Genomic DNA, 13,213 nt, shown 5'->3' with positions numbered 1-13,213 from the left:
CTATACAGCCCACAGCAAAGACATCACAAATTTCTGTTTTAGGTGGTCAGTTGAAACAGGCTACGTATAGCACTGGTTGTCAAATGTTTGTTAACAGTGGAATCCTTTTTTTTTTTTTACAATGTGAAATCTTATACAGAAACCAAATATACAGAATAGGTTTCAGTAGAGCTAGTCTGCAGGTGTGGAAGAGGGAGGCCTAAGTTCCTCCTTCGTCACACCTCCAGGAGACCCCGTGTGATCTGAAAACCACAGAGTTCAATAACCCACAGCTAAGCTTGTCCAATGTTCATCCATGGGAGGGGAGCTGGCCTCAGTCCCACATAGGACATGTTCTCTCTGCTTATTGGAACATCTTCTCCTTACGTGATGTGGGATGAGAGAATAAAAATGGTCACTGTAATACTGACCACAGGGTCTGGACTTCCCCTTCCCTGCTCTCCTCCATGGTGAGCCCTCTGCTCACCAACCTCCACTTCCCTCCCCTGGTTCATCCTGCAGGAGCTGATTGTGGATGCAGAGGACACGTGGATCCGACTGGAAGGTCTGTCGGAGAGCACAGACTACACGGTGCTCCTGCAGGCAGCCCAGGACACGGAGCGGAGCAGCATCACCTCCACTGCCTTTGTCACAGGTGAGAGAGGTACCTCCACCCTGCCATCTCCTCCTCCCCTGCATGGCATTTGGCTCCTCAGCAGCCTCTGCTGAGACTTGGCCAGGGAGGAGCCCACCAGAGAAGCTCAATTGCCTCTTCTTGCAAAGAAAAATAATTATTTTCCCCTACTCCTGCCTTCCCCAACTGCCATGGCCCTGTCAGGAACCTTTCACTACCAAGGCAACCATAGGAACCAGCAACACAAATTCCTGGTCCTCCTGCACCAACTAAGTGCACCAAGTAAGAGAGCAGGCTCCTGTGCAGATTTTCTGCAAGGGCTTTTCCAGCACGGTTTGTCCTTCCCTCCTTCCTGCCTCTGCTGCCTGTAAAAGTCCCACAAATAAAGCCCCAGTATGAAGTCTGCAGTTCTCCATCCACAAAGCACTTCTGCATTTCTATGGTCTCAACCCATTCTTTTACAACAACTGGTGAGAAGGGTGTTATTATCCCCATTCACCTCAGATGATGAAACTTAGGTGCCTGGAAATCAAATGACTTACATGGTAGTAAGTTCTGGGTCAGAACTTGAACCAAGGTCTTCCACTTCTAAATCCAGCATTCCTTCTGCCTTCCTTCATCTAAGTATTGGGTTGGTCATAAAGTTTCTTCAGGTTTTTCCATCTAATTGTACAGAAAAACCCAAATGAACTTTTTGGCTAACCCAATATCAGAAGAAGATACTGGAAATACCCTTAAAGGGTGAAAAGTGAAGTGAAATTGTTAGTCATTCAGTCATGTCTGACTCTTTGCGACCCCGTGGACTGCAGTCTACACACTCCTCTGTCCATGGAATTCTCCAGGCAGGAAGACTGGAGTGGGTTGCCATTCCCTTCTCCAGGGGATCGTCCTGATCCAGGGATAGAACCTGAGTCTCCTGCATCGCAGGCAGAATCGTTACTGTCTGAGTCACCAGGGAACCCCACCTTAAGGGGTAAGGTTGGTCTAATGTGTACAACAGGAAATAAACTAACACCTGATATTTGAGGGCTGTTTGACAGGCACTGTTACAACAGTATTATGTATTCTAACTTAATCCCCATGGCAGTCTATGAGGTATGTTCTAGTATCCTTATTTACAGATATGGAAACGGGGCCAAAGAGAGATGAGGTAACTCACCCAAGACCCCATAGCTCTCAGGTAGGACAGCTGGATTGACCCCAGGCGTGCTAGCTCTGTGGTCTGTGTTAACAACCCTTCCCGCCACTTTCCATGGTGCCTCTCTGCCATCTGTAACGTGGTGCTGCCCTGTCCAGACTGTATCCTCTCCCCACCCCATATTTAGAGGAGGGTGGCTGTACACCATGTGGGGCAAGTGTACTGTTAGTTGCTCAGTCGTGTCCAACTCTTTGCAAACCCATGGACGGTAGCCCACCAGGCTCCTCTGTCCACGGGATTCTCCAGGCAAGAATACTGGAGTGGGTTGCCATTTGCTTCTCCAGGGGATCTTGCTGACCCAGGGATCAAAACCATAGCTCTTGCAGCTCCTGCATTGGCAGACTGATTCTTTATCATCTGAGCCAGCAGGGCAAGTGAAGCCATGTTCATTATCTGTAGACACACTTCTGTTGTCATCTCAGAGCACCAGGGTGACTGGATTCCTGTCCACCCCCAGAGCCCATCCTCCTATCACTGGAGAGAGGTGACAGAAAGTCACTCATCTACCCAGGTGCCTCCCCCACTGCTGCTGCTGCTGCTGCTGCTGCTGCTGCTGCTAAGTCGCTTCAGTTGTGTCCGACTCTGTGCTACCCCATAGACGGCAGCCCACAAGGCTCCCCCGTCTCTGGGATTCTCCAGGCAAGAACACAGGAGTGGGTTGCCATTTCCTTCTCCAATGCATGAAAGTGAAAAATGAAAGTGAAGTCACTCAGTCGTGTCTGACTCGTAGTGACCCCATGGACTGCAGCCTACCAGGCTCCTCCCGTGGGATTTTCCAGGCACGTGTACTAGAGTGGGTTACCATTGCCTTCTCCGCCTCCCCCACTGCTGCTGCTGCTGCTGCTAAGTCGCTTCAGTCGTGTCCGACTCTGTGCGACCCCATAGACAAAGCAGGGCACTGGCTCAAATACACCCAAATGTCACTAGTGATTCCGTACAGTAGTGAAATTATGACTGAGTCTCCCTTTTCCTTCCTTTTTATACTTTTCAATATCTTTCAAAGTGTTGACAATGAGCATGATAATCAGAAAAACGATTTTTAATTAAAACATAAAAATAAACTTTGGTCACTCAATGAAGACATGTATCCAAGACGGGTCTTTGACAAGTAGAATTTGGAGGACACTTGATCTCTTTTATAGGGCTGAAGTCAAGTAAGCTCAAGCTCCATGACTTTCTAGAGGTGTCTTACCTCAGAACCGAGGTGTCACCATCTTTCTCAAGCCCTTCCCTGCACATTTCACAGGTTAATTAAAAGGTCCTCCAGGGTTTCCCTTCTCAAGCCACCACCCAAGACCCAGGGATTGGAGCTTTTCACTGAATTAAAATTTTCCTTCCCCTAAAAAGGACACAGATGACAGAAACATAAACAAAGCCCCTGATCTGCATATTTATTAGGTCTAAACTACTCATTTCGTTCCCCAAATGCATGGGTTTCACTGCTTGCTCAGTGTAGTATGAGCTTTCAATTCCCATCCTAGTAACACCACAGCTAGTGGTGGTGGGCAGGATGACAATATGCCTGGGGTTTCTGCAGTATCTTGCAGCTGTGCCTTGCTCCATATCCGCCTGGATTGTAACAGCATGCCAGATTCCGAGCCCTCCGCTGGCCTCTGTTAGATGAAGTCACCCCCAAAGGGTGTGCAATAGTTTGAGTCTAGAATCCCAAATCCAGCTGGGGGCCCAGTAAGGTCCAGTAAACAGAGGGTTGACAATTTGTGGAAATCTGGGAGCCCAGGGTAGTGGCTTTGTTCCGTGGACAGCACAGGGGGACCATCAAGATGTATTTAGGTGTTTGTTCTTTTTGTGAGACTTCAGTTGACACTGAGCCCCCACAGCATGACCAGTAACCCCCTTGAAAAGGAGAGCACTGAAGAGCCCACTTGCCTGTAACAGCAGTGTGATTACTACCCAAGTTGTTCCATGCAGTTTGGGGAACCAGAGACGGACTTACCACTACAACTACAGTGGTTCATGGCAAAGAGGGGTCTATGTCTAGAAGTTTTCACAGAGTTTCCCTGGAAAGCTCAAATTTAAATCTCAATCACTGATGCATCCCAAACCCACTGAAATGACCAGTGGCATAGTGACAATCCAGGGACAGAAGCAATGCACGAGACATCACCTCGCACAAAGCTGGGCACATCGCAGACGTAATAAATGGGGGTTGAGAGGAGCAGTTAAACCCCAGGTGCAGAGCCTGGGAAGAGGGGTTTCTGATGAGAAGCTGTAGGGGAGAAGATTTTTAATACCCTTTACCGGGACAGCCCATGCAAAGAAGGACTGCATACAGAGTACGATGCACGTGTCTCTCTGATTGCAGGCTCTTTCTGCCACCTCACATGCAGATTTCCTCAAATGAATTACACAGAGCTTACACAGTCATTTGCATGTCAATACTTTTTTTAAGATTCAAAGCAACTGACACAGTAAATTTTATTGTTTACATAACAACAGGCTCTGAACAAAATGCAGACACAAAGGACACAGTGACCATAAAGGTTTGATAATATTTTTAATTAATTTTTATTGGAGTGCAATTGATTTACAATGTTGTGTTAGTTTCCGCAAAGCAAATCATTTATACATATACATATACCTACTCTTAGATTCTTTTCCCGTAGAGGTCATGACAGAATATTGAGTAGAGTTCCCTGTGCTATTATTGTTAGTTCTTATTAGTTATCAAATGGCAACCCACTCCAGTATTCTAACCCACTCCAGTGTTCTTGCCTGGGAAACCCCATGGACAGAGGAGCCTGGTGGGCTACAGTCCATAGGATTGCAAAGAGTCAGACACAACTGAGTGACTAACACACGTAGTGTGTATATGTCAATCCCAATCTCCAAATTCATCCCTCCCCTTCTCTCCCCCTTGTTAACCATAAGTTTGTTTTCTATATCTGTGACTCTATTTCTGTTTTGTAAATATGTTCATTGGTACCATTTTTTTGGATTCCACATATAAGCGATATCATGTGATATTTGTCTTTGTCTGAGTTACTTCACTCAACATGACAATCTCTAGCCCATCCATGTCACTGCAAATGGCATTATTTTGTTCTTTTTTATGGCTTAATAATATTCCATTCGAGGTAGATATATGTCTCCCACACCTTCTTTCTCCATTCCTCCATTGATGGACATTTAGGTTGCTTCCATGCCTGGCTATTGTAAACAGTGCTGCAATGGACACTGGGGTACATGAAATGGGACCTAATTAAACTTAAAGGCTTTTGCACAGAAAAATAAACCATAAATAAAATGAAAAGACAACCCACAGAATGGGAGAAAATATTTGTAAATGAAGCAACCAACAAGGGATTAATCTCCAAAATATACAAACAGCTCATGCAGCTTATTATATTTTTTAAAAAAATCCAATCAAGAAATGGGCAGAAGATCTAAATAGACATTTCTCCAAAGAAGATATACAGATGGCCAAAAGGCACATAAAAAGATGCTCAACATCACTACTTATCAGAGAAGTGCAAATCAAATCAAAACTATAATGAGGTATCACCTCACATGGTCAGAATGGCAATCATCAAAAAATACAAGCAATAAATGCTGAAGAGGGTGTCGGGGAAAAGGAACCTTTCCTCCTGGAGAAAACTATAATTTGAAAATATGCATGTCAGTATTAATGAGTCCTCATTGCCTGTTCCATGCCCTCTCCCTTCTCCTAAATCCCTCACCAAAAAAGCAAATTTTCTTAGAGATGAAGAGAATACAAGTGTATGACCTTCCTGAGTGTAGGGGTGCAGATGTTATCAAGAAGAGGACTGGAGTTTACTTCACAGATGACATGAGCTAGACTCCTGAGGAAGAGTCTGGGGGAGAAAAAGAGGCCTCCAAAGATCCCCTGGAGAAGGGAACAGCTAACCACTCCAGTATTCTGGCCTGGAGAATTCCATGGAATGTATAGTCCATGGGGTCGCAAAGAGTCAGACATGACTGACTTTCACTTTCACTGGGCACCTGGGCATCCAGGTGTTTCTCATCCCAGAAGTTCCCTGTCTGCCCTGGATATCTCCTGACATCCCCTGAGAGTGGGCTTCCTCAGGGAAAAGTGGTTGGAGCAGCAGTGCCTCGGGCCTGATTCTGCAATTCTCTGAGTTCCCCACCCTCTGCCGACACTCAGCACATTCTAATCCATCCTTTCCCTGCCCCTCCCTCAGGACCAGAGCATACTCCCCTCACGCCCTTGAAGCCACATGCAGCACTCTGCAAGCTCCATCTGCTGCTGCTGCTGCTGCTAAGTCGCTTCAGTCGTGTCCAACTCAGTGCGACCCCAGAGATGGCAGCCCACCAGGCTCCCCCGTCCCTGGGATTCTCCAAGCAAGAACACTGGAGTGGGTTGCCATTTCCTTCTTCGATGCATGAAAGTGAAAAAGTGAAAGTGAAGTCGCTTAGTCGTGTCCTACTCTTAGTGACCCCATGGACTGCAGCCTACCAGACTCCTCCGTCCATGGGATTTTCCATCTGCAGCATCCTTTAAAAAAGAGAGAGAGAAAGAGAGAGGAGAGAAAGAAACAAAAACAAAGAGCAGAGTTATCTTCACTTACTCAAAAGATTGAAGGGCTGCCCTCCTGAACCCCATGAATCACTCCTGCTGAGCAAGAGATCTGAGGAACACCAGGGATGATGGACTTAGAAGCTAATTTCATTCTAGTAACCGACACCCTTTCTGACTTCACTAACAGTACCTGAACTTCCACTTAGCAGTATCCTATTCTTAGACTGATCTCAGCTGATTGTTCTAAGTGTTTTTTATGTCATGTCTTTGGAGAAGGCAATGGCACCCCACTCCAGTACTCTTGCCTAGAAAATCCCACGGATGGAGGAGCCTGGTGGGCTGCAGTCCATGGGGTCACTACGAGTCAGACACGACTGAGTGACTTCACTTTCACTTTTCACTTTCATGCATTGGAGAAGGAAATGGCAACCCACTCCAGTGTTCTTGCCTGGAGAATCCCAGGGATGGGGGAGCCTGGTGGGCTGCCGTCTATGGGGTCACACAGAGTTGGACACGACTTAAGCGACTTAGCAGCAGCAGCATCATGTCATGTCTTAAGGAACAAAAGAGTCTAAGGCTGCACCCCAGAGTGGCCTCCATCCACTGACAAACCCTCATCTTATCCTGGGTGGGCCAAGCAAAGAGAACTCATTACATGCAGATGCCAATTTAATGGTTTAGGAAAAAGTTGAGATGTTAAAAAAATAATACGAGAGAGGAAAAAAGAAAAGAACTGGCTCCCACAAAACCTCAAAAAATTCCTTTGATCAAGATGTCTCTTCTCATTGCATTCCTGCTATATAATATAAGCCCATTTCATTGTTTCCATCATGTTAATAGCTTCCTGTCCTCTTGTCTCTGGTGTTTGCACAAGACTCTGGGGGGAATTAAATGCAAGTAGTATGGAAGAGAAAAAAAAATATGGATACATTATTTATAATTTACTGTCGCCTGAAATTTCATCCAAGGTCTACTTGTCTTTTAGAGACATGAATATAAATGAGGAAACAAATTTTCCCCACAGAGCAACAGGGACTTGGTGAAATGATCTTCTGAGAAGCAGATTTCATTGTCTATTTTAATACTATAAGAAGCAAACATGGTGCTCACTAAAGCTTGTCCTCGGAGACAGTGAACACTATAAAATAGGTTGTCTTGACCTTGAGGTTAAGCGAAGACAATCATTTTCGGAGGCACCCAGAGATAGGTAATGAGAAGTTTTCTTTATTGCCTTTGCTCCGTCCCTGCTCTCCCAGCAGCCAGAGTGAGCTGCTCTCTGGGGCTTTTCAAGAAAACTCCTAGAGTGTGATCTAACATGAGCTTCATTTTCTGAGGTTGTGAAAATTAATGAAGGTGGGCAAACCCTGGGTTCTGGGACAACAGACCGTGGGTCATGCAAGTCCACGTCGTTATCAGTGGGGAAGGAGAGCATGACCACTATTGATTGCAGTCTATTCCTATCTATGCCATATTTCCCCACACCTAAGTAGGACACTGAAGGGGCTTCTCTCCTCTCCACTACTTAGAAACAGCTTGACTTCTTGCTGCTGAAATGAGCAGACCCCTAAAAGGAGAGGCCCACATTCTCCTTTCTTTGGGACCTGCATTTGAGGAAGGTGGTAGGGCTCTAAACATCCCATCTGAACAAGCCATTCCCATGCCTGCCCACCATGGGAGATGGATGGGTGTCAGATGAGAGGTCTGAATTAATCATACCACTTGGTTTATCACATATGACCAGTGTCAGTCTCCAACAAGGTCCCTCTCTGTTTATTCATTTATTTCTGTTTACCTCCCATCTTTTCTTCCACCTTCCATATGCAGCCATTTTGATGTGCTAAATTTGTAAACTTTTGTTGTGTTTTTTTAAATGTATTTTTGAAAAGTTGCCTTAAGTATACTTTAAGTGTATGTAAATGTTATTAGATTGCATAACTCATTCCCTATTCTATTTTTTGCTCAGCACCATTTTTAAGATCCATCTATGTTGTTATAATGGCTTCCCTGGTGGCTCAGACATCTGGTAAAGAATCTGCCTGCAATGCAGGAGACCCTGGTTCAATTCCTGGGTCGGGAAGATCCCCTGGAGAAGGAAATGGCAACCCACTCCAGTAGTCTTGCCTGGAGAATTCCATGGACAGAGGAGCCTGCCGGGCTACAGTCCATGGGGTCACAGAGAGTTGGACATGACTAACCCTGGTCTTGCACACACTGTTATACATGTATAAAATCATTTGCTTCCAACCATTGTAAAATATTGCACGGTGTGCACACATCACGTTTTATGTCTTCATTTTCCTGAAGATGAACATCACTTTGTCTCCGGTATCTCTCCACCATAAATGATACTATAGTAAATACCTCATCAGTTCAGTTCAGTCACTCAGTCATGTCCGACTCTTTGCAACCCCATGAACGGCAGCACACCAGGCCTCCTTGTCCATCACCAACTCCTGGAGTTTACCCAAACTCATGTCTGTTGAGTCGGTGATGCCATCCAACCATCTCATCCTCTGTCATCCCCTTCTCCTCCTGCCCTCAATCTTTCCCAGCATCAGGGTCTTTTCCAATGAGTCAGCTCTTCGCATGAGGTGGCCAAAGTATTACAGTTTCAGCTTCAACATCAGTCCTTCCAATGAACACCCAGGACTGATCTCCTTTAGGATGGACTGGTTGGATCTCCTTGCACTCCAAGGGACTCTCAAGAGTCTCCTCCAACACCACAGTTCAAAAACATTAATTCTTCGGTGCTCAGCTTTCTTTATAGTCCAACTCTCACATCCATACATAACTACTGGAAAAACCATAGCCTTGACTAGACAGAACTTTGTTGACAAAGTAATGTCTCTGCTTTTTAATATCCTGTCTAGGTTGGTCATAACTTTCCTTCCAAGGAGTAAATGTCTTCTAATTTCATGGCTGCAATCACCATTTGCAGTAATTTTGGAGCTCAAAAACATAAAGTCAGCCACTGTTTCCACTGTTTCCCCATCTATTTGCCATAAAGTGATGGGACCAGATGCCATGATCTTAGTTTTCTTTTTTTGTTGTTGTTTTGGGTTTTTTTTTAATTTTTTAATATAAATTTATTTATTTTAATTAGAGGTTAATTACTTTACAATATTGTATTGGTTTTGCCATACATCAACATGAATCTGCCACAGGTGTACATGTGTTCCCCATCCCAAACTCCCCTCCCACCACCCTTCCCATACCATCCCTCTGGGTCATCCCAGTGCACCAGCCCCAAGCATCCAGTATCCTGCATCAAACCTGGACTGGCGATTCGTTTCATATATGATATTATACATGTTTCAATGCCATTCTCCCTAATCATCCCACCCTCTCCCTCTCCCACAGAGTCTGAAAGACTGTTCTATACATCTGTATCTCTTTTGCTGTCTCGCTTACAGGGTTATCATTACCATCTTTCTAAATTCTTAGTTTTCTGAATGTTGAGCTTTAAGCCAACTTTTTCACTCTCCTCTTTCACTTTCATCAAGAGGCTTTTTAGTTCCTCTTCACTTTCTGCCATAAGGGTGGTGTCATCTGCATATCTGAGGTTATTGATATTTCTCCCAGCAATCTTGATTCCAGCTTGTGCTTCTTCTAGCCCAGTGTTTCTCATGAAGTACTCTGCATATAAGTTAAATAAGCAGGGTGACAATGTACAGCCTTGATGTACTCCTTTTCCTATTTGGAACTAGTCAGTTATTCCATATTCAGTTCTAAATGTTGCTTCCTGACCTGCATACGAGTTTCTCAAGAGGCAGGTCAGGTGATCTGGGATTCCCATCTCTTTCAGAATTTTCCACAGTTTATTGTGATCCACACAGTCAAAGGCTTTGGCATAGTCAATAAAGCAGAAATAGATGTTTCACATGTCCACATATAAATCACTGAGGCAATACCTTTGGGATATATGTATCCAGAAGAGAATTGTTGGGTCTTAGGGAATGTGTTTATATGGTTTAACTAAGTACTGCTCTCCTGAATGGTTGTACTGGTCTACACAGCCTCCAACAGTGCACAAAGGATCCTATTTCCTAATGATATACATCATTCCTAATTACTTGACATGATCCAGCTTTGTAATTCTTGACAGTCTAATAGGCGTGATTGATATCTCACTGTTCTAGTTGAATTTCATTAAATAATGTTTGTTTTTTTAAATGTCTCTTCAAATGCTTGTTAGATTTTTGAGTTTCCTTTTATTGTAAATTATCTGTTCATATAGTTTGTCTGTCTTTCCATCGGGTTCCTGTGCTTGTTAAGTATTAGCTATATTTATCTGAACTTTGGAAGTCTTTCTTTAAAAAATCTCACCCTGCCTGTAGAACACAAATATATTTTTCTACATGTTCTTCTATTAACTTTCTGGATGTATTGTTATATCTAGTCTTAATTTTATTTACAGTATAAGGTAGGGATGGGTTTCCCAGGTGGCTCAGTGGTAAAGAATCTACCTGCCAATGTAGAAGATGCAGGTTCAATCCCTGTGTTGGGAAGATTTCCTGGAGAAGGAAATGGCAACCCACTCCAGTATTCTAGCCTGTGAAATCCTATGGACAGTGGAGCCTCGGGGGCTACAGTCCATGTGGTTGCAAAAGAAGTCGACACAACTGAGCAACTAAACAATAACAACAAATTAGGTAGGGACACAGTGAGCCAATTTCCCCAGCATCTTTTACTGAATAATCCATCTTTTACTGAATAATCCATCTTTTACTGAATAACCCCTCTTTTACTGAATAACCAATTGATTCGTGGTGCTATATTGTTTATTAAGTCCCATATATACATGGATTTGTCTCTGAACTCTGAACTCCCTATTCTATTCCATGCTCTATTGATCTGTTCTTTTCCAAACACTACATTGTGTTTTTTTAACCACCCCTGCCACCATATTTAATGTTTTTGACATCATTCTTCTTTGTGTATCCCTTAACTACTTATTGTGGATATAGCTGATTTTACTGCTGTTGTCTTTTAAACTCCCTACCAGCTTTATAATTGGTTGATCTACTATCTTTACTGCACATTTGCCTCAATGCAAGTGTTCCTTTTGTAATTTTCATGTTTCTAATAATAGTCTTTTCTGCTTGAAGAAGTCTCTTTACCGTTTCCTCTAATGCCAATTTAGTGGTGCTGAACCCTTTTAGCATTTTTGTCTGTAAAATTCTTTCTCTCTCCTTCAAATTGGAAAGGTAGGCTTTCTGGGTGGAGTATGGTTGTAGGTTCTTTCCTTTTATCACTTTGAATATATCATGCTATTCCCTCCAGCCTGCAAAGCTTCTGCTAAAAAGTCAGTGAAAAGTCTTATGGGAGTCCCCTTGTATGAAACTAGTTGCTTTTTTTCTTGCTGCTTTTAAGATTCTTTTTTAATTAATTAATCTATTTAATTTTGGCTGTGCTGGGTCTTTGTTGCTGTGTCAGGCTTTCTCTAGTTGCAGGGGGCAGAGGCTACTTTATGTTACACTGTGAGGGGCTTCTCATAGCAGTGACTTCTCTTGTTATGGAGCTTGGGTTCTAGGCACTCAGACTTCAACATGGGCTTAGTTGCCCCTCGGTTCAGTTCAGTCACTCAGTCGTGTCCGAATCTTTGTGACCCCATGGACTGCAGCACGCCAGGCCTCCCTATCCATCACCAACTCCCAGAGCTTGCTCAAACTTAGGTCCCTCAAGTCAGTGATGTCATCCAACCATCTCATCCTCTGTCATACCCTTCTCCTCCTGCCTTCAATCTTTCCCAGCATCAGGGTCTTTTCAAATGAGTCAGTTCTTTGCATCAGGTGGGCAAAGTACTGGAGCTTCAGCTTCAGCATCAGTCCTTCCAATGAATATTCAGGACTGATATCCTTTAGGATGGACTGGTTTGATCTCCTTGCTATTCAAGGGACTCTCAAGAGTCTTCTCCACCTGTTATACAGAGTGAAGTAAGTCAGAAAGGAAAATACCAATATAGTATATTAACACATATATATGGAATTTAGAAAGATGGTAATGATGACCCTATATGCGAGACAGCAAAAGAGACACAGATATAAAGAACAGACTTTTGAATTCTATGGGAGAAGGCAAGAGTGGGATGATTTGAGAGAATAGCATTGAAACATGTATATTAGCATATGTGAAATAGATCGCCAGTCCAGGTTCGATGCATGAGACAGGGTGCTCAGGGCTGGTGCACTGGGATGACCCTGAGGGATGGGATAGGGAGGGAGGTGGAAGGGAGGATCAGGATGGGGAACATGTGTACACCCATGGCTGATTCATGTGAATGTATGGCAAAAACCACTACAACATTGTAAAGTAATTAGCCTCCAATTAAAATAAATTTAAAAAAAGAAAAAAGTCTTCTCCAACACCACGGTGCAAAAGCATCCATTCTTCGGCACTCAGCTTTCTTTATCTTCCTGGACCAGGGATTAAACCCATGTCCCCTGCAATGGCAGGTGGATTCTTAATCACTGGACCACCAAGGAAGTCCTTTAAGACTCTTTACCTTTAATTTTTGCCATTTTAATCATAAAGCATCTTGACACGGACCTCTGGATGCCTCTTGTTTGGGACTCTGCTTCCTGGACATGGAAGTCTGTTTCCTTTCCCAGGTTACGGAAAGTTTCAGCTATTATTTCTTCAAACGAGTTCTTTGCCCTCTTTTCTCTCTCTTCTCCTTCTGGGACCCCAATAATGGGAAGCTAGTACACTTGATGTTGTTCAAGAGGTCTCTTAAACTATCCTCAAGTTTCAAGTCTTTTTTTTTTTTTTTTCCTTTTTTCTGTTCAGTTTGGGTAATTTCCAGTCTGTCTTCCAGTTCTCTGATCTATTCCTCTGTATCATCTAATCCACTGTTGACTTCTCTTAATGTAGTTTTTTTTAA

The 13,213-nt window shown here is 43.7% G+C and overlaps 1 protein-coding gene across 3 annotated transcripts in view; it reads left to right on the top strand.

Annotated features, from left to right (window-relative positions):
* Positions 1–13,213, top strand: part of TNR (tenascin R) — a 496,875-nt gene that overhangs the window by 454,757 nt on the left and 28,905 nt on the right. For all 3 annotated transcript variants that reach the window (XM_024976261.1, XM_024976262.1, NM_001205928.3), the window contains one exon: positions 502–634. In XM_024976261.1, the coding sequence (XP_024832029.1) occupies positions 502–634 (133 nt within the window). The remainder of the gene's footprint in view (positions 1–501; positions 635–13,213) is intronic.

Source organism: Bos taurus, chromosome 16 (genome assembly GCF_002263795.3).
Source record: "Bos taurus isolate L1 Dominette 01449 registration number 42190680 breed Hereford chromosome 16, ARS-UCD2.0, whole genome shotgun sequence".
Classification (NCBI taxonomy): domain Eukaryota; kingdom Metazoa; phylum Chordata; class Mammalia; order Artiodactyla; family Bovidae; genus Bos; species Bos taurus.
Note: the sequence above shows the minus strand (reverse complement) of the source record. Positions and strands in the feature narration are given on the sequence as shown.